The 25,802-nt window shown below is 44.4% G+C and overlaps 2 protein-coding genes across 2 annotated transcripts; one reads left to right on the forward strand and one right to left on the reverse strand.

Annotated features, from left to right (window-relative positions):
• Positions 1–3,234: 3,234 nt before the first annotated feature.
• Positions 3,235–14,206, reverse strand: LOC311110213 (uncharacterized protein; the record flags this gene model as incomplete). The annotated part of the gene is made up of 6 exons (XM_084188753.1): positions 3,235–4,345; positions 5,002–5,359; positions 7,216–8,438; positions 8,698–8,794; positions 9,136–9,272; positions 13,924–14,206. 6 exons carry the CDS (start codon positions 14,204–14,206, stop codon positions 3,261–3,263), a joined length of 3,183 nt encoding a protein of 1,060 aa, XP_084044879.1. The 3' UTR covers positions 3,235–3,260.
• Positions 14,091–18,596, forward strand: LOC311110153 (uncharacterized protein). Its single transcript, XM_084188708.1, has 4 exons — positions 14,091–15,584; positions 15,837–15,973; positions 16,342–16,438; positions 16,698–18,596. Exons 1-4 carry the CDS (start codon positions 15,269–15,271, stop codon positions 17,906–17,908), a joined length of 1,761 nt encoding a protein of 586 aa, XP_084044834.1. The 5' UTR covers positions 14,091–15,268; the 3' UTR covers positions 17,909–18,596.
• The last annotated feature ends 7,206 nt before the right edge of the window (positions 18,597–25,802 follow it).

Genomic DNA, 25,802 nt, shown 5'->3' on the forward strand with positions numbered 1-25,802 from the left:
CAGTTGTAACTAAACTGATTCAGTTAATCAACCAGCTAATTATTATAATCAGGTGTACTAGATTAGGGTTGGAGCGAAAACCTATAGGACAGTAGCTAGCCAGACAGTTTTAGAGGAATGATTCCATTAATTTTTTCAAATTAACTGCCAATATGCCAACATTTCATTCAAACAATGCAGTCAATCCACAGCCATACACTGGCTCAAATCAGTTGATGATAGGACTTAGAGTTGTAAATGCAACAAGTTCTGATATTGTATGATATAATAGCACTCACAGCTTTCCAAGAAAACAAAATCTGATACATCTATGGTCTGTTTACATATATTTTAGAGGCTATTTATACAGAACATTTGTATAAAGCCCGTATTAAATGTATATGTAGTAGACTCTTTATATGCCCGCTTATAATGGTCTTTGTATGTGTCCAAAATGGTGCCCTCTCACCTAATTAGTTCACTACTTTTGACCAGAGCCCTATGGGCCCTGGTCAGCGAAATAGTACCCTATCCCCTAGTGCACTACTTTTGACCAGACAAGTAGAATAACAGTATACCACACACAAATATACCAGGGAAGAATATACAGTGGAGAAAAAAAGTATTTAGTCAGCCACCAATTGTGCAAGTTCTCCCACTTAAAAAGATGAGAGAGGCCTGTAATTTTCATCATATGTACACATCAACTATGACAGACAAAATGAGAAAAAGAAATCCAGAAAATCACATTGTAGGATTTTTAATGAATTTATTTGCAAATTATGGTGGAAAATAAGTATTTGGTCAATAACAAAAGTTTCTCAATACTTTGTTATATACCCTTTGTTGGCAATGACACAGGTCAAATGTTTTCTGTAAGTCTTCACAAGGTTTTCACACACTGTTGCTGGTATTTTGGCCCATTCCTCCATGCAGATCTCCTCTAGAGCAGTGATGTTTTGGGGCTGTCGCTGGGCAACACAGACTTTCAACTCCCTCCAAAGATTTTCTATGGGGTTGAGATCTGGAGACTGGCTAGGCCACTCCAGGACCTTGAAATGCTTCTTACGAAGCCACTCCTTCGTTGCCCGGGCGGTGTGTTTGGGATCATTGTCATGCTGAAAGACCCAGCCACGTTTCATCTTCAATGCCCTTGCTGATGGAAGGAGGTTTTCACTCAAAATCTCACGATACATGGCCGCATTCATTCTTTCCTTTACACGGATCAGTCGTCCTGGTCCCTTTGCAGAAAAACAGCCCCAAAGCATGATATTTCCACCCCCATGCTTCACAGTAGGGATGGTAATTCTTTGGATGCAACACAGCATTCTTTGTCCTCCAAACATGACGATTTGAGTTTTTACCAAAAAGTTATATTTTGGTTTCATCTGACCATATGACATTCTCCCAATCCTCTTCTGGATCATCCAAATGCACTCTAGCAAACTTCAGATGGGCCTGGACATATACTGGCTTAAGCAGGGGGACACATCTGGCACTGCAGGAGAGTGTGTTACTGGCGGCGTAGTGTGTTACTGATGGTAGGCTTTGTTACTTTGGTCCCAGCTCTCTGCAGGTCATTCACTAGGTCCCCCTGTGTGGTTCTGGGATTTTTGCTCACCGTTCTTGTGATCATTTTGACCCCACGGGGTGAGATCTTGCGTGGAGCCCCAGATCGAGGGAGATTATCAGTGGTCTTGTATGTCTTCCATTTCCTAATAATTGCTCCCACAGTTGATTTCTTCAAACCAAGCTGCTTACCTATTGCAGATTCAGTCTTCCCAGCCTGGTGCAGGTCTACAATTTTGTTTCTGGTGTCCTTTGACAGCTCTTTGGTCTTGGCCATAGTGGAGTTTGGAGTGTGACTGTTTGAGGTTGTGGACAGGTGTCTTTTATACTGATAACAAGTTGAAACAGGTGCCATTAATACATGTAACGAGTGGAGGACAGAGGAGCCTCTTAAAGAAGAAGTTACAGGTCTGTGAGAGACAGAAATCTTGCTTGTTTGTAGGTGACCAAATACTTATTTTCCACCATAATTTGCAAATAAATTCATTAAAAATCCTACAATGTGATTTTCTGGAAAAAAAATTCTCAATTTGTCTGTCATAGTTGACGTGTACCTATGATGAAAATTACAGGCCTCTCTCATCTTTTTAAGTGGGAGAACTTGCACAATTGGTGGCTGACTAAATACATTTTTTCCCCCACTGTACCTGACACAGTAATGAATCACATAAATGAGAGAAATCGGACAAAAAGTGACACACTTGACTGCTTTAATTTTGACTTAAAAGCCACAAACAAATCCTAGGCCTATATCAAGTTTAGTCAAAAACAAATTAACTAGTTAAAGATAATTTCTTCAGTCACCCTATTTATTTATAAAATAAAACTATCGTATCCATCTCTTGTAGGTTATACTTCCAGTGGGAACAGTGCAGCTATGATTTTGATTTCACAATGCAACCATCCTGTATGTTCTCATACAAATCTTGCATAAAGAAAAAAAACATTTATTTCAATCCACTTATTTCAATCTACTGTGCCACGACCAAACACCATACAAAAAAATCTCCATTCACTAGCAATATTGACCTTACTCACTCCGCAGCCATTGTTCATTGACCAAGGTTAATTTTTTTATGTTCAATTTTATAGGGTATACATATTCGATTACATGTTGTATAGGCCAACGTTTGATTTGGGACACTCAGAAGAACTTGGATAGAGCATTGTCATGTGCTCTGATTTTAACAGACACAACCGTTTTATTAGCTACCACACTAGCCATCTATGGTAGAACATTCATCTGTTAACAAGGTCTAGAGAACCTTCTTTTCACTTATAGTTGAAATGTAAATTACTATAAATTATTATAAAAACGGTAGACAACACCATGGGGGGAAAAAACACAGCTTATCTATCCTACATCATGTCTAATTTAATATCAACAGTATTGATATAAAGGAATAACAAACAATATACTTCTTATGCAATAACATGGGTCAAATTAACAACCCACTCCCCTGGCACACACACACACACTCCTCCCCACACCCACACTCCTCCCCACACACACTCCTCCCCACACCCACCCACACACACTCCTCCCCACACCCACCCACACACACTCCTCCCCACACCCACCCACACACACTCCTCCCCACACCCACCCACACACACTCCTCCCCACACCCACACTCCTCCCCCCACACACACACACACTCCTCCCTGCCCACGCAACCACCCACCCACACACACATTCCTCCCCGCCCACATTATATATCGTTCTCCATGTGAATCCTCTGGTGCCTCTTGAGGTTGCACTTCTGTGTGAAGCGTTTGCCGCAGTCCGAGCAGCTGTAGGGTCTCTCCCCAGTGTGAACGCGCCTGTGGGCCTTCAGGTTGCTCAGCTTGGTGAAGCTCCGGCCACACAGGGCGCAGACGAACGGCCTCTCCCCTGTGTGGGTCTGCTCGTGGGCCTTCAGGCTGCTGGGATGGGGGAAGACCTTACCACACACTGGGCAGCGGAGGGCCATCCTCCCAGGGTGGTGATGCTGGTGGTGGTTGTTCCCTTGTTGTTGGGTTGGGGTTTGGGAGGGAGTGAGCCCTCCCTGGGCGGTGCCCCTGTTGTACATGATGTAGCCGCCCCGCTTGGCAGCGTCCCTGTATACTCTCATGCGCGGCAGAGCTTGAGGGCTGAGCTTATATTTGGAAGGAATCCTGTAGTTTAGAGAGCTGAAGACATGAGAGCCTGATGATGAGGAGGAGGAGACAGAGGCCCCCGCTGTGCTGGGATTGGCTGGGGGAGCTAAATCTCTAGCTTGCTGCTTTACCTCTGCAGATTCAGAGGACGACAGAGGCTCTCTTACCAGTCGCAGGTTCGACTGAGGTCGTCTGTGAACGTCAGTATCTGTGTCTAATATTCTACGGCTTATCCACACCGGTGAGGCTCTACTCCTTGTTCCGTCACCGTCATTGCTGGGTCCTCTGCTCTGGTTCTGAGATGGTCCTGCTGGTCTGGGTGTCTGGGTGACATGTTGGGCCTCTGGGTCCGCAGAGAGAAACCCAATAGAGTCTCCTGTACTCTGACCGAGTGTGTGTGAGTCCCGCTGCTCCTCTGTGTAGGTGTGAGCTGTAGACGGCTGTATGTCCACCTTCATTCTCCACGGCTCCATGTCCTCCTCCCCTTCCTCCTCCTCCTTAACACTGCCTACCAGCGAAGGACTGGGAGCTGGAGGAGTGGGAGGAGTTGGTTTAGCTGCTACCTGTGACGACTCCACTGTTTCCTGTCCACAGCTTCTCCACCTGACCTCTGGCTCCTCCTCCTGCTTCAGGTCACACCCACTCAGCAGAAGCACACCTGGGGAGACAGGTGACAACCAGTGAGACTACAGGGCCATGTTCAGTAAGAACACTTTGTAGAACGTTGCAGATAGAAATGCCTAAATGACTTGAACTGACGTGATTCCTAATTCTATATACCAGAGAGGTATGTTTGTTCTATATCATATATTTCTATCTGAACGCTGGCCAACATTGTGTCCTGCTGAACCAGGCCCAGGAGAGACATTCAACTAGTGTGCCGTTGTATTCATTAGTGGCACACCGTAGCAAAACAGAAGTTGTAGTTCATGGCATGTCTCTCTGCTGCCCTACTAAAAAAGAATGAACTACAACTTCCGTTTGAAAACAAAATGGAACTCGAGAGCTTTTACCTTATGTCACAGAGCGTTTGGAGTAAACGGACGGTGTGCCACTAATGAAAGCACTACCAATGAGACAACAGCATAACACACACCCCCTGAACTCAAAGTATCATGTCTCAATAGGCTAATTAGTTATATTGCGGTGGTTTGGACCAACCTTAGGCTGGGAAAGAACAGTGGTAGATGAGCATAGCTATTTATAAACTGTCATAGAGAGAACTAACTCATTTTGGAGACACCTACACAGTCACCATTTAACCCTTGGTTATACCTAAAAGTATTTTATGACTCAAAGGAAGCCCCCACTTACTGTCCTGCATTCCTGGAGGTCTGTCGTCTGTTTCCTCATTGTAGACATCTGTCCTGCCACAGTCTGCACACCTGGCCATCTGGCTGCCATTCTTCAGCTGACTCTCTGCCTGCTGCAGCAGCGTCCGCAGAGACTCCACTTCCTGGTGGCTCCGTGTCACTTCCTGTTGACCACGTCTTACCTCCTCCAGGAAGCCATCCTCCACCAGTCTGGTGATCTCATACATGGCTGACTTTAGGACCGTCTCCATGACTCCCGAGAGCTGGGCCTGGAAGGTGAGGACGAGATTCTCCGACATACTGCTTGTGTGTGTCTTTTCACAGATCAATTCACAGTGGGATCTGCACCAAGCATCTGTCTTTGTGGGAGCAAGTCAGGACTGTGTTTGTGTGTGATCCTAAAGTGAATCTCTTCAAAGAGCCCTATTATTCAGAATAAGTGGGTAGAAATATGCCATGTCCATCACTGACTCATCACTGATCTGTTTCTCTGACCAATAAGAGTGACAGCTCCTCCAGCTAGCTAGCTAGCTAACAACCAAGTGGTGAAGACCGTCCAGCGTAGAAGAGTGCAACAAACGTTCAATAAAACGGTCACATCGTAAAATTCGACAAGGTAACAGACAACGTATCAGACAAAGATCGGTTCGTATCCAACTTGCTAAAAAAAATGGCTAGCTAACATACTACTGGTACTAGCCTTGTTACAAGTCAATAATGGGATATTTTGCAACATAAAGTACTAGTGATTAAAAACGTTATTACCAAAAGGCTGACTTTACTTCATGAACATGGGGTAGTTGTTTCCAGATATTCGTTTTAATTGAAGAAATAGAAAACACATGCTAATCGAGGACGGATTCCGGAAATGCGATTGTTTTCAATCGCAAGTCACCCTACTGCTCTACGGTGGCCCTGTGTGATCAACGTGCGCATGGTAAGGGAACGTTTCAAGAAACGCGTTAATAGTACAAGTGAAACCTTTCGTTTGCGCCAAATTCTACATATGTGAGGTAGAGAATTACTTCACTTCGTCTATCTATGGTGAAAATATAGTTGTAAGCAACAAAAAAAATGTAAAAAACATATTTACCAAAGGAATTAAAGAGATTATCCGGTACTTTTGTACACTTTTTATCCAGAAGTTCTGAAAGTATCCCTCACGAGCCAAAAGTGGTCCCCGATAATTGCGTACTACATCACATATGTGCATATATGTCACCATGTCATTGCTTTCCTTCTCTCTCGCTCTGCTGTGTGTGCATCTTGCTAGCTGTTTGAGTAATGGTAGGGGGACTGAAGCTCATTGGCTAAACTCGAATTGCTAGCTGGCTGGCACACGTAGGGAGAAACGTAGGTAAAATGGTGCAGCACAGCTTCCATAAAAACAGTCACTTTCAAACTAGGGATTTCGTGTCTAATTGAAGTAAGACAGTAATTCCGATCATAGATTTTGCATATATGAACTACAGATGGACACATCCAGCCCAAAGCGGGAGGTTTTTAAAAAGACTTAGTAGTCGCCAAAGGTCAGTAGCATGTCTTTAAGGAATGATCTATTCACTGACTACATGGGGAGCCAAATATTTATTGTACAAAAAATACAATTATGACAATTCAGGTAAAATGTTTATTTCCATTAAGGTAACATAAGATATTATATACAGGAATAACATGTATGGTTACAGTATGGTTAGTGACTGGGGGAGAAGGCAAGCTGGATGAACAGAAAATATGAGACATATGTTGCATTCATGACAGATCGGAACTAGGAAACTCAGAAATGTACGACTTGGAACTCGTTGTAGAAAGATGATACCTGAGTTTCCCACTTGGAAAGTATAAAAATCAACCAATAGGAAGCTCTACGCAAATAACTTAATTTTAACTCAGAGGTTCCCAGTTTCTGACCTGTCATGAATGCAGTATTATTCTAATGTTTGGTAGGTTGGCATGATCATTATGACAGACAATTCATAGACAGTCCATAATCTAAGGAATACATTCTTATTCAACACATAGTTAGATTTCCAACAGTTCATATTTTCAATGTCCTTATTAATAAACAATTGATCACAAAAACATTTTATCTCAATGTCAAATAAAATAATAATAAACCAAGCTATCCTAAGATGAATGCACTAATAGTAAGTCGCTCTGGATAAAAGCATCTGCTAAATGACTAAAATGTCAAATAAAAAAATTAAATAAATCAGTTCAGGAGATCCAGCCTGTGTTTGCGCTGGTGCAACTTCAAATGGTCCAGTCGTTTGAAGCGGAGTCCACACACAGCGCAGCAGTACGGTCTCTCCCCGGTGTGGATGCGCAGGTGCACTTTCAAAATGTCCGCCCGAGTGAAACTCTTGTCACACATAGTGCAACGGTGGGGTTTCTCCTGCGTGTGAATGCGCTGATGCAGCTTGAGGTTCCAGAGCCGACTGAACTTGTTCCCACAGATGGAGCAGCAGTAGGGCTTGTCTGTCGTCTGGCTGCACTTGTGCCTCTTCAGGTCGGAGAAGGAGGTGAAGCCCTTGCCACAGTGGCTGCAGAGGTGGAGTCCCTCGGCCTGGTGGACACGCTGGTGGACCTTGAGGTTGCAGGCCTGGGTGAAGGTTTTACCACACTGGGTGCAGGAGTACGGAGGCCCAGACCCTGACCCTGTACTCGACCCTCTCCCTGTTTTGTGTGTTTGCTTGTGGGCCTTGAGGGAGCCAGAGTCTGGGAAGGTCATGGTGCACTGATTGCAGGCGTGACGTCTCCCCCCTCCTCCCCCTCTTCCTGTTAACTGCTCTTGTGAACGATCTCTGAGATTTAGAGAGTGTCCAAAGTTGTCAGCGGCACCATACAGGCTCTCTGTGTTGTTGTTGTGGGCTGAGCTTCCAGAGTGGATGGAGGTTAGCCCCCTGTGGTCAGCTCTGTTACCCGACTCTGGGACACCGTGTTCGGGGTACAAGACACTGGAGTCCTGCAGGTAACCCTCTTCGTTGATCAACAGGCAGTTCAGGTCTCCCACCTCCGGATGGGGAGACCGCGTTGGCGAGCCCACCCGCTCCCTCCGGCTCCGATGGGGGCCAGGCATGTGGGAGCGATGGTGATGGTCTCCCCCCTCAGACCCCCCCAGGTTCACCTGGAAGTGACTCACATAGGTCAGCGCCCCCAGACGAGACGGAGAACCAGGAAGCCTATCTAGCCCTTCCATGTCTAGAATATGGTCGCCACCACCATCACCGCCGTAACCAGACTTCTCAAAGCCGCCCCCCAGTTCCTCCATGCTGTAACGAGGGCGGTAGAGAGGGTCAGTGGGGTCCCCTGGGTCTCCCTCTGGGCCCGGTGGTTCAGGCCCCTGGTCTAGACCAGATCCCCAGTCATCCTGGCACTGCTGCAGCTCCTGCTCACTGAAACTCTTACTGGGCCCTGAGACGTCCGAACCATCGGCCCCTGAAAACACACGGGACATGAGGCATTAGAATCATTCATATTTAAGACATTACAATTACTAGAAACTTTAGTAGAGTAACTGTAATGCTAAATGTGTATTTACAGTTTCCAGATGACTTGCCATGTGTAATAATGAATACATTTGGAATGACACAGCATACTATAAGTTACTCTTCTTATCATTCTCATAAACCTAAAGGTAGGCTATTAAAGGTAGGCTATTGTCTGTGTTTTGTTTGTTGTAAAATCCTCAACTCACCGTCCAGGCAGAACTCCCATCTCTCCTGTAGCTCAGTGTTGTGGAGAGCCTCCTCTTTCAGCAGACTGTCCAGCTTCTGACCTCCGACCTCTGTGGACTGGAAGAGGAAATGAATGAGTCAATTCGGACTAAATGATGGATAAACTTACAGTAACTGAATAGAGCTGACATGATGGTTCCCTATTCAGAACTCTCCTCAGGGACCCCAAGACATCTCACAATGTTGCTGTAGCCCTGAACTAGCATACCTTGATGATTCGTTGACAAGTTGAATCAGGTGTGCTAGTTCTGGAACAGTTCAAATATGAGGAGAGGTTTGAAAGAGGCTGCCCTATTCTTAGTGACAGACTATCTGTTCTAATATGTTCTTTCAAATATATTTCTAACTGAACGTTCTGTAACACTGCACCCTCCACAGGTGTTTAGTCCCTTAGATACCTCAGATGTTCTCCTAGGACTGGTGGCCTCTGCCTCCTCCAGATCATGGAAGGCTGTTTCCCCAGCCACGCCCCCACAGCTGCTCCACTCCTCCCCTGGTACTTTCTCCTGCTTCAGGCCACGCCCCGTCTCCGCACCTGGCCACAGGTAAACAAAAATAACATTTTATTTGAAGTTAAAGGAAAGGCTAAAGTAACATTGTGGATGATGGAGTCTCCTCACATCAGTGCAGATGAAGGAAAGGAAGCATCTTATTAAGATGACACCACCCATGACTTCAACTCTTTTCTTAAACCAATACTCATTGATCACCAACGTATGGAAGGTACACATTACAGCAGCCCCACATCAGAGTGATTCCTCCATATGGTCATTTCCATGTAAAAGGAACCATGAGCACCAATATGTGAAGTTAATAGGAGCATATCAAATTGGCTGTCAAATGAAAGGTAAGTCTATATTTTTAGGAATGCATAGATACATTTTTCAACCAAATTAGGCCTAAGTAATGGCTTTGATTTATGGTCAAAAAGGGGTCTTAGAAAACATTTAACAGAAAAAGTCTTATAAGGTATTAGAAACACATCAAAACATAATAAATGTTGAAGTAAAGACCCCTGCGAACTAATAAACACATATTTAGTTTTGGAGAAATTATTTGCCTTCTGTAAGAAACATTGCCTTGGCCTCCCGAGTGGCGCAGCGGTCTAAGGCACTGCATCGCAGTGCTTGAGGCGTCACTACAGATCCGAGTTCGATCCCGGGCTGTGTCGCAGCCGGCCGCGACCGGGAGACCCAAGAGGCGACGCACAATTGGCCCAGCGTCGTCCGGGTTAGGGGAGGGTTTGGCCGGCCGGGATGTCCTTGTCCCATCGCGCTCTAGCGACTCCTGTGGCGGGCCGGCCGGGCACATGCACGCCAGTTGTACGGTGTTTCCTAGGACACATTGGTGCGGCTGGCTTCCGGGTTAAGTGAGCAGTGTGTCAAGAAGCAGTGCGGCTTGGCAGGGTCGTGTTTCGGATGACGCATGGCTCTCGACCTTCACCTCTCCCGAGTCCGTACCGGAATTGCAGCGATGGGACAAGACTGTAACTATCAATTGGATAGCACGAAATTGGGGAGAAAAAGGGGTAACAATAATAATAATAATAATAATAATAATAATAAAATATAACATTGCTATGTAATTCAGTAACCAATAACCCATATATCTTTAAGATATTTTCTAATTTAATAAAATATAAAATATTACATTGCTTTGTAATTCAGTAACCAAAAACCCATATATCTTTAAGATATTTTCTAATTTCTGACAGAAGTAACAAGTAAAGGTAGACCTAGCAATTAGTTGTAGTGTTTTTACTGATATACATTTGTTTCTGAATTATTAAGTGATTAAAACTCGTAATTCTGTTACCAAATCAGTATCAGAATTACTTATACTCCAATTGAATTGGCTACATTGTGAAATCATAATAGTCACAAACCACAGTTGGGTCACCTGCTACTGTCCTCCCTTCCACTGGCATACTGTTATGTTCAGCTCATAGGGTCTCCTGTTACTGTCCTCCTTCCACTGGCATACTGTTATGTTCAGCTCATAGGGTCTCCTGTTACTGTCCTCCCTTCCATACTGTTATGTTCCGCTCATAGGGTCTCCTGTTACTGTCCTCCTTCCACTGGCATACTGTTATGTTCAGCTCATAGGGTCTCCTGCTACTGTCCTCCCTTCCACACTGTTATGTTCCGCTCATAGGGTCTCCTGTTACTGTCCTCCTTCCACTGGCATACTGTTATGTTCAGCTCATAGGGTCTCCTGTTACTGTCCTCCTTCCACTGGCATACTGTTATGTTCAGCTCATAGGGTCTCCTGTTACTGTCCTCCCTTCCATACTGTTATGTTCAGCTCATAGGGTCTCCCGTTACTGTCCTCCTTCCACTGGCATACTGTTATGTTCAGCTCATAGGGTCTCCTGTTACTGTCCTCCCTTCCATACTGTTATGTTCAGCTCATAGGGTCTCCTGTTACTGTCCTCCTTCCATACTGTTATGTTCAGCTCATAGGGTCTCCTGTTACTGTCCTCCCTTCCATACTGTTATGTTCAGCTCATAGGGTCTCCTGCTACTGTCCTCCTTCCATGCTGTTATGTTCAGCTCATAGGGTCTCCTGCTACTGTCCTCCCTTCCATACTGTTATGTTCAGCTCATAGGGTCTCCTGTTACTGTCCTCCCCTCCATACTGTTATGTTCAGCTCATAGGGTCTCCTGTTACTGTCCTCCTTCCATACTGTTATGTTCAGCTCATAGGGTCTCCTGTTACTGTCCTCCCTTCCATACTGTTATGTTCAGCTCATAGGGTCTCCTGCTACTGTCCTCCCTTCCATACTGTTATATTCAGCTCATAACTGTTTTCTTTCTTTCTGTCATCTGGTGGTCAAAGTGAGTGTGAAAACAGTCTGGACAATCTCTCTCTCTCTCGTTAATGTCACCTCTCCCAGCTCTTACTGACACCTACCCATGAGCCTCCTCTCTTTCCATTTACTGTAACCAGCATCCTCACCCACTGAGCAGCGACCGACACCGGACGTCCATGAATGTTGAAAAGTAGTTGATATATTTGGTCAGTCCACCCTGGCCTTGATTTCAACATCTACAGCCTTGATTTGGCCCTAACATAGACATCCATGATTGGTGGCCGGACCAAATCATAGACGTCTATGTTTCACAAGTTTGTACAGTAGTAGAGTACAGTACAGTAAAGAAGAGTATAGTTCAGTAGAGCAGACTAGAGTAGTATACTGTACTCTACTGTGCTGTAATGTGATGTCCAAACTTGTGAAACACAGACGTCTATGATTGGTTCAGAATTGGTCCGGTCCGGACCAACCAAATGTGGTTTTGTTTTGGGGTGGAGCTCATTAGAATAATAGCCAGTGTGTAGAATAATACCATATATATATATACACACACAATGGATGATATTGTATATGTCTACCTTTGTGTTCCTATTCAGGATACATCCCCATGAAGAGCATGACTTTCATATCCATCATTATGTAGTTCAGATCAGCGACCCATTATGTAATTCCGTTACCGTAATTCTGTTATCGGGTGTAAATCCATTTAACTTACTGTAGTTCAATAACCAATATATACTGTATACAGTGCCTTCAGAAAGTATTTACACCCCTTGACTTTGTCCACATTTTGTTGTGTTGTAGCCTGAACAGATTAAATATAGTTTTTTTTGTCACTGGCCTACACACAATACCCCATAATGTTAAAGTGAAATTATGTTTTTCGAAATGTTTACAAATTAATACAAAATGAAACGCTGAAATGTCTTGAGTCAATAAGTATTCAACCCTTTCGCCTAAATAAGTTCTGGAGTACAAATGTGCTTAACAAGTCACATAATAAGTTGCATGGACTCACTCTGCGTGCAATAATAGTGTTAACATTCTTTTTTAAATGACTACCTCCTCTCCATACCCCACACATAAAATTATCTGTACGATCCCTCAGTCGAGCAGTGAATTTCAAACACAGATTCAACCACAAAGACCAGGGAGGTTTTCCAATGCCTCACAAAGAAGGGCACCTATTGATAGATGGGTAAAAAATAAACAAAGCAGACATTGAATATCCCGTGGAGCATGGTGAAGTAATTAATTACACTTTGGATTACACATGTGTCCTTCCTAACCTAGTTGCCTGAGAGGAAGGAAACCGCTCAGGGAATTCACCATGAGGCCAATGGTGACTTTAAAACAGTTACAGAGTGTAATGGCTGTGTTAGGAGAAAACTGAGGATGGATCAAGAACATTGGGGTTACTCCACAATACTAACCTAATTGACAGAGTGAAAAGAAGGAAGCCTGTACAGAATACAAATATTCTAAAACACGCATCCTGTTTGCAACAAGACACTGTACAGAATAAATATATTCCAAAACATGCATCCTGTTTGCAACAAGGCATTAAAGTAATGCTGCAAAAGAAATTGGCAAAGCAATTCACTTTTTGTCCTGAATACAAAGTGTTATGTTTGTGGCAAATCCAATACAACACATTACTGAGTACCACTCTCCATATTTTCAAGCATAGTGGCATCATGCTATGGGTATACTTGTAATTGTTAAGGACTGGGGAGTTTTTCAGGATAAAAACTAAACAGAGCTAAGCAAAGGCAAAATCCTAGAAGAAAATCTGGTTCAGTCTGCTTTCCACCAGACACTGGGAGATGAATTCACCTTTCATTAGGACAATAACCTAAAACACAAGGCCAAATAAACACTGGAGTTTATTTGGCTCTTATTTGGCTTCTTGTTTACCAAGAAGACAGTGAATGTCCCTGTGGCCGAGTTACAGTTTTGATTTAAATCTACTTGAAAATCTATGGCAACACCTGAAAATGATTGTCTAGCAATGATCAACAACCAATTTGACAGAGCTTGAAGTACCATTTTAAATAATAACGGGCAAATGTTGCACAATCCAGGTGTGGAAAGCTCTTAGAGGCTTACCCAGAAAGACTCACAGCTGTAATCGCTGCCAAAGGTGCTTCTACAAAGTATTGACTCAGGGGTGTGACTGCTTATGTAAATTTGATATTTCTGTATTTGCAACCATTTTGTCATTCTGGGGTATTGTGTGTAGATGGGTGAGAAAAATATCAATTTAATCAATTTTGATTAATTCAGGCTGTAACACAGCAAAATGTGGAATCAGTCAAGGTCTATGAATATTTCCTGAAGGCACTGTCTTGAGATTTCTCTCTCGCTTCACCTGTCTGTGAGGTTCCAGAGCTTCTCTCCTCGGCTTCTTCGTCAGTTCTCCCACAGTCCGCACACTTCCCCGTACGGCCTCCCTCTCTGTCCCTCTCCCTGCGTCTGTTCTCCGACCACAGCAGCCGCTTCTTCAGTGACTCGACCTGCTCCCGGCTACGGGACACCTCCTTCAGGAAGCTATCCTCCACCAGCCTGGTGATCTCGTACATGGCAGCCTTGAATACCGTCTCCATGACTCCGGAGAGCTGAGACTGGAAGGTTACGATGGCTTCAGACATCATGGCAAACTGTCTATGAGTAGCTAGCTACAGTTAAGAGTTCGTAACGTGTAGCTACTTTTGTTTAAGTGGGTCAGTGTTACGATCCAGTCTTGCAAAAGGCTAGGAACAGTTAGCTAACGTTAGCAGGCTAGCAAAGCTAGCTGCTGTTGGAAGTTGTCTCTCTCGATGACGGTCGTAATAACACTTGTAATCATTTCGAGATTTAAATTGTAGCATTTACTGTATATGAGGCTATTCGAATAAATATAAATGCCAGAGGTATTGAGAGAAAGCAAGGTTGGGGTAGTTAGCTAACTAGCTAAAGAGCCAACACAAAAAGCACCCACAAAATCAATAGGACTTCCGGAAACAAACCTACGGATCAGGTAGTGGGACAATCTACATTGGAACGCTCCTTACTGGAGAGAAAATATGACATTTATTATAACAAAACCTTTGTATGTTCTCACGTTTACTGTAAATAAGGTTCAAAATATAATTAGGCGATTATTATAAAATTCGGATACTGATTAGTAGACTATTTATTGTGTAAATTATTTACAGGAAATCTACACGGAAGCGATTTATCCCGCCCACTAGACCGTGCGTTATCTGGAAAAAACGACCAAACACCATGCTCATCAAGTGATTTCAGCCTTTCGGTAATAACGATTTTAATCAATAATACCTTATGTTGCAAAATATCCCTTTATTGACTAGTAACACGGCTAGTAGTAGCATGTTAGCTAGCTAGCTATTTTTCTTGAGCAAGCTGGATACAACCCCAGCTTGGTGTGACAACTGTTACCTTGTGAACCTTGCAATTTGACCATTTTATTGAACCTTTGTTGCACTCTTCTACGCTGGACTGTCTTCGCCACTTGGTTGTTAGCTAGCTGGGAGGAGCTGTCACTCTTATTGGACAGAGAAACAAATCAGCGATGTGTCAGTGATGGACATGGCATATTTCTACCCACTGTGAATAATAGGGCTCTCTGAAGAGATTCACTTTAGGATCACACACAAACACAGTCCTGACTTGCTCCCACGAGCACAGATGCTTGATGCAGATCCCACTGTGAAATGATCTGTGAAAAAGACACACACGCAAGCAGTATGTCGGAGACCCTTGTCCTCACATTCCGGACCCAGCTCTCGGGAGTCATGGAGACGGTCCTGAAGTCAGCCATATACGAGATCACCAGGCTGGTGGAGGACGGCTTCCTGGAGGAGGTGTCCCGGAGCCGAGAGCAGGTCGAGTCGCTGAAGAAGAGGCTGCAGTGGTCGGAGAACAGACGAAGGGAGACGGACAGAGAGGGAGACCGGAGGGGGAAATGTGCAGACTGTGGGAGAGCTGATGAGGAAGGTGAAGAGAGAAGCTCTGGAACCTCACAGACAGGTGAGGAGAGAGAGAGAGACATCTAAAGACAATATGGAGGAATCACTCTGAAGTGTGGCTGATGTAATGTGTACCTTCCATACTTTGGTGATCAGACAGTATTGGTTTAAGAAAGGAGTTATGGGTGGTATCTCAATAAGTGGCCTCCTTTCCTTCATCTGCACTGATGCAGGAGACTCCATTATCCACAATGTTATTTTAGCCATTTCTTTTACTTCAAATAAAATATTATCTTTGTTTACCTGTGGCTAGGTGCGGAGAGAGGGCGTGGCCTGAAGCAGGAGAAGGTACCAGGGGAGGAGTGGAGCAGCTGTGGGGGCGTGGCCGGCGAAACAGCCTTCCATGATCTGGAGGAGGCAGAGGCCACAAGTCCTAGGAGAACATCTGAGGTATCTAGGGGACTAAACACCTGTGAAGGGTGGAGGGTGCAGTATTACAGAACGTTCAGGTATAAATATATTTGAAAGAATATATTAGAACAGATAGTCTGTCAGGAAGAATAGGGCAGACTCTTTCAAACCTCTCCTCATATTTGAACCGTTCCAGAACTAGCTCACCTGATTCAACTTGTCAACGAATCAACAAGCCCTTCACTACTTGAATCATGTATGCTAGTTCAGGGCTATGACAAAGTTGTGAGATGTCTTGGGGTCCCAGAGGAGAGTTCTGAATAGAGAACCATCATGTCTGCTCTATTCAGTTACTGTAAGTTTATCCATCGGTTCGTCAGAATCGACTCATTCATTTCCTCTTCCAGTCCACAGAGGTCGGAGGTCAGAAGCTGGACAGCCTGCTGAAAGAGGAGGCTCTCCACAACACTGAGCTACAGGAGAGATGGGGTGTCTGCCTGGATGGTGAGTTGAGGAGTTTACAACAAACAAAACACAGACAATAGCCTACCTTTAATAGCCTACCTTTAGGTTTATGAGAATGATAAGAAGAGTAACTTATAGTATGCTGTGTCATTCCAAATGTATTCATTATTACACATGGCAAGTCATCTGGAAACTGTAAATACACATTTAGCATTACAGTTACTCTACTAAAGTTTCTAGTAATTCTAATGTCTTAAATATGAATGCTTCTAATGCCTCATGTCCCCTGTGTTTTCAGGGGCCAATGGTTCGGACGTCTCAGGGCCCAGTAAGAGTTTCAGTGAGCAGGAGCTGCAGCAGTGCCAGGATGACTGGGGACCTGGTCTAGACCAGGGGCCTGAACCACCGGGCCCAGAGGGAGACCCAGGGGACCCCACTGACCCTCTCTACCGCCCTCGTTACAGCATGGAGGAACTGGGGGGCGGCTTTGAGAAGTCTGGTTACGGCGGTGGTGGTGATGGAGGCCATCGTCTAGACTTGGAAGGGCTGGATAGGCTTCCTGGTTCTCCGTCTCGTCTGGGGAGGCTGAGCTATGGAGCAGTGGGTCACTACCAGGTGAACCTAGGGGGGTCTGAGGGGGGAGACCATCACCATCGCTCCCACATGCCTGGCCCCGATCGGAGCCGGAGGGACCGTGTGGGGTCCCCAACGCGGTCCCCCCACCCGGAGGTGGGAGACCTGAACTGCCTGTTGATCAACGAGGAGGGGTACCTGCAGGACTCCAGTGTCTTGTCCCCCGGACACGGTGTCCCAGAGTCGGGTAACAGAGCCGGCCACAGGGGTCTAACCTCCATCCACTCTGGAAGCTCAGCCCACAACAACAACACAGAGAGCCTGTATGGTGCCGCTGACGACTTTGGACACTCTCTAAACCTCAGAGATCGTTCACAAGAGCAATTAACAGGAGGTGGAGGAGGGGGGAAGCGTCACGCCTGTAATCAGTGCACCTTGACCTTCCCAGACTCTGGCTCCCTCAAGGCCCACAAGCAAACACACAAAACTGGTAGAGGGTCTGGGCCTCCATACTCCTGCACCCAGTGTGGTAAAACCTTCATCCAGGCCTGCAACCTCAAGGTCCACCAGCGTGTCCACCAGGCCGAGGGACTCCACCTCTGCAGACACTGTGGCAAGGGCTTCACCTCCTTCTCCGACCTGAAGATGCACAAATGCAGCCAGACGACAGACAAGCCCTACTGCTGCTCCATCTGTGGGAACAAATTCAGTCGGCTCTGGAACCTCAAGCTGCACAGGCGCATTCACACGCAGGAGAAACCCCACCGCTGCACTATGTGTGACAAGAGCTTCGCTCGGGCGGACAATTTGAAGGTGCACCAGCGCACCCACACTGGGGAGAGACCGTACTGCTGTGCTGTGTGTGGACTCAGCTTCAAACAACTGAACCATCTGAAGTGGCACCATCGCAAACATAGGGTGGATCTCCTGGCCTGAGCAGTGGTCTAGAAAACTATTTTTTTGATAAATTGTTCATTAATAAGGACACTGAAAATATGAACTGTTGGAAATCTATCAATGTGTTGAATAAGAATTAATGTCTTACATTATGGACTGTCTATGAATTGTCTGTCATAATGATCATCCCAACCTACCAAACATTTGAATGATGGGGCATTCATGTGCTCTTTGGAAGTCGGAAGTCTGACATGATTGTGTTCAAGTGGATTTGAAGTCGGACCAATTCTTTAACCAATTATATTTTTGTTAGCTTGATTGCCTGCTAATGATGCTAATAATAAAGTTAGCTAGTTTTCTTAACATTGACAATATGGTCAAACTAGCTAGATTATCCACATTGATAAGTTTGTAATTGTCAAAAAATGATTTGTTGTCATGTTTTGGTTGAAAGGGTGAAAGGTCAGTGGTGAAACGTCACACCTCGGCAACAACAAAAAAATCAATTTCCCACTTCTAATAAGGATTTAGAGAGTTGTTCAAGTGAAAATTCCCAGTCCAGCATAGATTTTTACATACAAATAAAACAAAATAAAACACATTTTAAAGCAACTAGTTTAAACCCGCAGAACATAAAAACCAAGACGTGAGACGTGAACACAGTACACCTACATTTAAACTTGTTTTTAGGCTTCTAATTTTCCTAATAAATATAATTAAAAACAAATTACGACAAATAACCAGAATGTATGTTTTAAATACAATTATTCAAGTCTCAATTCAAATTCCCTTTGCTCAGGAATGCCAAGGTAACCTGTCTAAATGACTATCGCCCTGTAGTACTCACATCTGTAGCCATAAAATGCTTTGAAAGGCTGGTCATGGTTCACATCAACACCATCATCCCAGACACCCTGGACCCACTCCAATTCGCATACAGCCCCAACAGATCCACAGATGATGCAATCTCTATTGCACTCCACACTGTGCTTTCACTCTTGGAGGAAAGGAACACCTACAGTACATGAGAATGCTGTTCATGGGCTACAGCTCAGCTTTCAACACCATAGTGCCCTCCATGCTCATCACTAAGCTAAGGACCCTGGGACTGAACCATGGACTGAACACCTCCCTCTGCAACTAGATCCTAGACTTCGTCACGGGACACCCCCAGGTGGTGAGGGTAGGCAACAACACATCCTCCACGCTGACTTTCAACACAGGGGCCCCTCAGGGGTGCGTGCTTAGTTCCCTCCTTTACTCCCTGTTCACCCAAGATGTGTGGCCTCACACGACTCCAACACCATCATTAACTTTGCTGACGACACAACGGTTGTAGGCCTGATCAGCTTATAGGGAGGAGGTCAGAGACCTGGCAGTGTGGTGCCAGGACAACAACCTCTCCCTCAACTTGGGCAAGACAAAGGAGCTGATTGTAGACTACAGGAAACGGAGGGCCGAGCACGCCCCCATTCACATTGATGGGGCTGTAGTGGAGCGGGTCGAGAGCTTCAAGTTCCTCGGTGTCCACATCACTAAGGATCTATCATGGTCCAAACACACCAACACAATCAACACAAAAAGTTCTACAGCTGCACCATTGAGAGCATCTTGACTGGCTGCATCACCGCTTGGTATGGCAACTGATTTGTAATCCAACCGCAAGGCGCTACAGAGGGTAGTGCGGATGGCCCAGTACATCACTGGGGCAGAGCTCCCTGACATCCAGGACCTCTATACCAGGCGGTGTCAGAGAAAGGCCCTAAACATTGTCAAAGACTCCAGCCACCCAAGCGTGGCAAGCGGTACCGATGCATCAAGTCTGGAACCAACAGGACCCTGAACAGCTTCTACCCCCAAGCCATAGGATTGTTAAATAGTTAGTGCGGGTAGCTATTTGGTTAACTATTTAACTATCTACATTGACCCTTTTTGCACTAACTTTTTTTACTGATCACATATGCTGCTGCTACGGTTTACCATCTGTCACTTTATTCCTAGTTATATGTACATATCTACCTCAATTATCTCGTACCCCTGCACTTCAACTCGGTACTGGTACCCCATGTATATAGCCAAGTTATCATTACTCATTGTGTATTTATTATTACTTTTATTAATATGTGTTTTACTTTTCTATTATTTCTCTATTTTCTTTCTCTCTGTGTTGTTGGGAACGGCCCATAAGTCAGCATTTCACTGTTAGTCTACACCTTTTGTTTACGAAGCATGTGACGAATAAAATTTGATTTGATTATGAATTCAACATTTTTCTTGTCTTTTCTTTTTTACACTTTGCTACATCATTCTCTCGCAGCATAATTCTTCCAAACAACAAAAGCGAATCCAAATGTTTACACAACAAAAGCTTAACATTTTAGTCATTTTGAAGCTCTTATCCAGAGTGACTTACAGGAGCAATTAGGGTTAAGTGTCTTGCTCAAGGGCACAGACAGACTTTTCACCTAGTCAGCTCTGGGATTCGAACCAGCAACCTTTCAGTTACTGGCCCAATGCGTTTAACTGTATGAACACAAACTCACTTCCTTGACGGGCAGCTCTGCTCTGCCAAGCGCAAGAAGTGTGAATGCCCTGACTTCTACAGAGGTCATATCGCAGTAAATGCTGTATGGCCACTGCAGACGTCTGATTGACCATACAGAGCCCTTAAGGAGCTTGATTTGGCCTCCACATATCTCCAGATCGCATTTTCGGATCAAGCATACATCAGCTTTAGGGTTGGCTAATGCTAATAAGCTATCGTTAGCGCTCAGCATCCTTAAGCTATTGGGTGTCAGTCAGAGTTATTTAACAGTATATTTAGTGAATGGGCAAGCTAAATATGTTGATATAAGTCATGATATTAGGAAAAGTGTGTATTTCCAGCTAGTGTATTTTATGGGTTTTGTTTCTGTAGCTAGTTTGGCTGGCTAGTTCGGGAGCTACTGGCTGGCTAGCTAGCTGAGACCGAGGAAGAGAACGTTTTTCTGACTGAAGCACATATCTTCTGACAGTGACACAGTGCCCCCCTGTGGACTGAAGCTGAACCTTACTACAACATACAGTATTTAACCCCTGTTTAAAATTAGCAATGTTGAGGTGGTATAACTGACTAAATGAAATGAATCAGTCTTATAACCTGTTCCATTCTACAAGCAAACATGATTGGCTCATGTCTGTTATTTTCATATATTCCATATGTAAAAAAAAAAAAAAAAACTTGTGAGATTATTTTATTGAGCTTTTATTTGTATTACAATTTTTATTCAATTAGCTACATACTTGTTCTTTTGTTGTTGCATTGTCGAGAGGTTAACCTGCAAGTAAGCATTTCATTGCACTGTGTACTCCATGTGTACAGTGGGGAAAACAAGTATTTAGTCAGCCACCAATTGTGCAAGTTCTCCCACTTAAAAAGATGAGAGAGGCCTGTAATTTTCATCATAGGTACACGTCAACTATGACAGACAAATTGAGAAGAAAAAAATCCAGAAAATCACATTGTAGGATTTGTTATGAATTTATTTGCAAATTATGGTGGAAAATAAGTATTTGGTCACCTACAAACAAGCAAGATTTCTGGCTCTCACAGACCTGTAACTTCTTCTTTAAGAGGCTCCTCTGTCCTCCACTCGTTACCTATATTAATGGCACCTGTTTGAACTTGTTATCAGTATAAAAGACACCTGTCCACAACCTCAAACAGTCACACTCCAAACTCCACTATGGCCAAGACCAAAGAGCTGTCAAAGGACAGCAGAAACAAAATTGTAGACCTGCACCAGGCTGGGAAGACTGAATCTGCAATAGGTAAGCAGCTTGGTTTGAAGAAATCAACTGTGGGAACAATTATTAGGAAATGGAAGACATTCAAGACCACTGATAATCTCCCTCGATCTGGGGCTCCACGCAAGATCTCACCCCGTGGGGTCAAAATGATCACAAGAACGGTGAGCAAAAATCCCAGAACCACACGGGGGGACCTAGTGAATGACCTGCAGAGAGCTGGGACCAAAGTAACAAAGCCTACCATCAGTAACACACTACGCCGCCAGGGACTCAAATCCTGCAGTGCCAGACATGTCCCCCTGCTTAAGCCAGTACATGTCCAGGCCCGTCTGAAGTTTGCTAGAGTGCATTTAGATGATCCAGAAGAGGATTGGGAGAATGTCATATGGTCTCTCCCGAGTGGCGCAGTGGTCTAAGGCACTGCATCGCAGTGCTAGCTGTGCCACTAGAGATCCTGGTTCAAATCCAGGCTCTGTCGTAGCCGGCCGCAACCGGGAGACCCATGGGGCGGCGCACAATTCGTCCAGGGTAGGGGAGGGAATGGCCGGCAGGGGATGTAGCTCAGTTGGTAGAGCATGGCGTTTGCAACGCCAGGGTTGTGGGTTCGATAAAATAATGTATGTGCTAACTGTAAGTCGCTCTGGATAAGAGCGTCTGCTAAATGACTAAAATGTAATGTAAATGTCAGATAAACCAAAATAGAACTTTTTTGGTAAAAAATCAACTTGTCGTGTTTGGAGGACAAAGAATGCTGAGTTGCATCCAAAGAACACCATACCTACTGTGAAGCATGGGGGTGGAAACATCATGCTTTGGGGCTGTTTTTCTGCAAAGGGACCAGGACGACTGATCCGTGTAAAGGAAAGAATGAATGGGGCCATGTATCGTGAGATTTTGAGTGAAAACCTCCTTCCATCAGCAAGGGCATTGAAGATGAAACGTGGCTGGGTCTTTCAGCATGACAATGATCCCAAACACACCTTCCGGGCAACGAAGGAGTGGCTTCGTAAGAAGCATTTCAAGGTCCTGGAGTGGCCTAGCCAGTCTCCAGATCTCAACCCCATAGAAAATCTTTGGAGGGAGTTGAAAGTCTGTGTTGCCCAGCGACAGCCCCAAAACATCACTGCTCTACAGGAGATCTGCAGGGAGGAATGGGCCAAAATACTAGCAACAGTGTGTGAAAACCTTGTGAAGACTTACAGAAAACATTTGACCTGTGTCATTGCCAACAAAGGTTATATAACAAAGTATTGAGAAACTTTTGTTATTGACCAAATACTTATTTTCCACCATAATTTGCAAATCAATTCATAAAAAATCCTACAATGTGATTTTCAGGATTTTCTTTTCTCATTTTGTCTGTCATAGTTGACGTATACCTATGATGCAAATTACAGGCCTCTCTCATCTTTTTAAGTGGGAGAACTTGCACAATTGGTGGCTGACTAAATACTTTTTTTCCCCACTGTATATGACAAATAAACTTGCTATGCGGATGACACAACTACTTTTCTCCTTCCCCCTTCTGACACCCAGGTGGCGACACGCGTGCTTGGCAGATATGTCAGCTTGGATGTTGGCCCACCACCTCAAGCTCAACCTTGACAAGACGGAACTGCTCTTCCTCCCGAGGAAGGCCTGCCTGCTCAAAGACCTCTCCATCACAGTTGACAACTCCACAGTGTCGCCCTCCCAGAGTGTCGCCCTCCCAGAGTGTAAAGAACCTTGGCGTGACCCTGGACACCACCCTGTCGTTCTCTGCCAACATCAAAGCAGTGACCCGCTCATGCAGGTTAATGCTCTACAACATCCGTAGAGTACGACCCTACCTCACACAGGAAGCGGTGCAGGTCCTAATCCAGGCACTTGTCCTCTCCCGTCTGGACTACTGCAACTCGCTGTTGGCTGGGCTCCACGCTTGTGCCATCAAACCATTGCAACTTATCCAGAACGCTGCAGCCCACCTGGTTTTCAACCTTCTCTCATGTCACCCCGCTCCTCCGCACACTCCAATGGCTTCCAGTCGAAGCTAGCATCCACTACAAGACCATGGTGCTTACCTACGGAACAGCAAGAGGAACTGCCCCTCCCGACCTTCAGGCTATGCTGGCAGCACACAAGTAATCATCAATTCAGAGTGCAGCTGCACGCAACCCAATTGTAATGCCCGTGGTAAATTTGGGTTGACTTTGGATATCCCTATGAGGCTAGTTAGGGACAATCGGTAAATTACATAGGACAATATCTTCAAATTCCAAAAGCTTAAAAACCTTAAATCAACTATAAATTGTAGAAATTCATATACAAATATTGAAAGCATTTAATGCATTTATTGTCTCATTTACATTGTGTAATTTATTGATGGTCCCTCACTAGCCAAGGAGATAGGATATCCAAAGTCAGAGTCAGGTCGCACACCAACCGGCTGAAGCTAATCGGTGAAATAATTTGGTTAACACTTCCCACCTGCGAACACACACACGAGACTGTCACGATCGTTGATGAATGGGTCAGACCAAGGCGCAGCGTGATATGCATACATGTTTATTTGAACCGAATAAACAATGAAAAAACAACAAACGAAACGTGAAGTCCAAGGTACACAAACAACATACCTCACACGGAACAAGATCCCACAACCCACTAGTGCCAATAGGCTGCCTAAGTATGGTCCCCAATCAGAGACAACGAGCGACAGCTGCCTCTGATTGGGAACCAAACCGGCCAACATAGATCTAGACGTACTAGATCTAAACCTAGAAAATACAACATAGAACATCACAACATAGAAAGTCACACCCTGACTCAACAAATAAGAGTCCCCAGAGTCAGGGCGTGACAGAGACACCCACATCAAACCATAACTCGAAACGAGCTTACGTTTGAAATCACTCATGGCCACTAGCATTTCTTAAATAAACAAATCTAAAACAAGGCCAAATCAGGAAGTGCAGTCGCCCTTTAAAACGAACTAATGACATGTTGCACGTCTACCTTGCTCCCTTTCAGATGAGCCAAGGAGCACTTAGAACAGCAGCAGCCAGGGCAAAGGGTAGGTAAGAGGATGATTTAGGTGACCCAGAAACAGGCCCAAAACAAGTTAAGCTACCCCAGTAGCTCCTTGACCGTTTTGGATTGAAAAACTAAAGAGAGACACCAGACAAGACAGAGAGACAGCAACAGAATAATAGGATATGATGGAGAGAGACACCAGACAAGACAGAGAGACAGCAACAGAAGAGTAGGATAGGATGGAGAGAGACACCAGACAAGACACAGACACAGCAACAGAAGAATAGGATATGATGGAGAGAGACACCAGACAAGACACAGAGACAGCAACAGAAGAATATGATGTGATGGAGAGAGACACCAGACAAGACACAGAGACAGCAACAGAATAATAGGATATGATGCAGAGAGACACAAGACAAGACACAGAGACAGCAACAGAAGAATAGGATATGATGGAGAGAGACACCAGACAAGACACAGAGACAGCAACAGAAGTGTAGGATATGATGGAGAGAGACACCAGACAAGACACAGAGACAGCAACAGAAGAATATGATATGATGGAGAGAGACACCAGACAAGACACAGAGACAGCAACATAATAATAGGATAGGATGGAGAGAGAGAGACACCAGACAAGACACAGAGACAGCAACAGATAATACTAAGAGACAGCAACAGATAATACTAAGATCAACAGATTGTATGGGACACCTTTAAATGTGCCTTTAGAGGCTATGCAATTCAGTACTCATCTCAAAAACAAAAGCAATTTAGGTCAAAATAGTTTATACTAACAAAGGAAATAGAAAGTCTAACAGAACAGATAGATGGCAATAAAAACTGTAACATAGAGGCTCAGAATAAATTAGAGGAAAAACAAAAAGAAATGGAGAAACTTATTCAAGAAAGGTCAAGTGTAATATATTATAAAAATAAAACAAACTGGATGGAATATGAGGAAAAATGCACAAAATAATTTTTTAATCTTCAACATAGGAATGCTACCAAAAAGAATTTAATGAAACTGGTTACAATTGACGGTCATCCATGATTCACCAAATGATATTTTGAAGGAGAAAACAAAGTACTTTAAGCATATGTTTTCGTTTCAGTCGCCTCCATCTCC

This window comes from Coregonus lavaretus (genome assembly GCF_964263955.1).
Source record: "Coregonus lavaretus genome assembly, contig: SUPER_35_unloc_2, whole genome shotgun sequence".
Taxonomy (NCBI): Eukaryota; Metazoa; Chordata; class Actinopteri; order Salmoniformes; family Salmonidae; genus Coregonus; species Coregonus lavaretus.

What these genes read in the sequence shown, in the direction of transcription:
- LOC311110153 (XM_084188708.1), top strand. Translation starts at nt 15,269, where the DNA reads ATGATCTGTGAAAAAGACACACACGCAAGCAGTATGTCGGAGACCCTT. An exon ending in GTCCTAGGAGAACATCTGAG is followed by an intron (nt 15,974 to 16,341) that starts GTATCTAGGGGA and finishes TTCCTCTTCCAG; the next exon opens with TCCACAGAGGTCGGAGGTCA. An exon ending in ATGGGGTGTCTGCCTGGATG is followed by an intron (nt 16,439 to 16,697) that starts GTGAGTTGAGGA and finishes CTGTGTTTTCAG; the next exon opens with GGGCCAATGGTTCGGACGTC.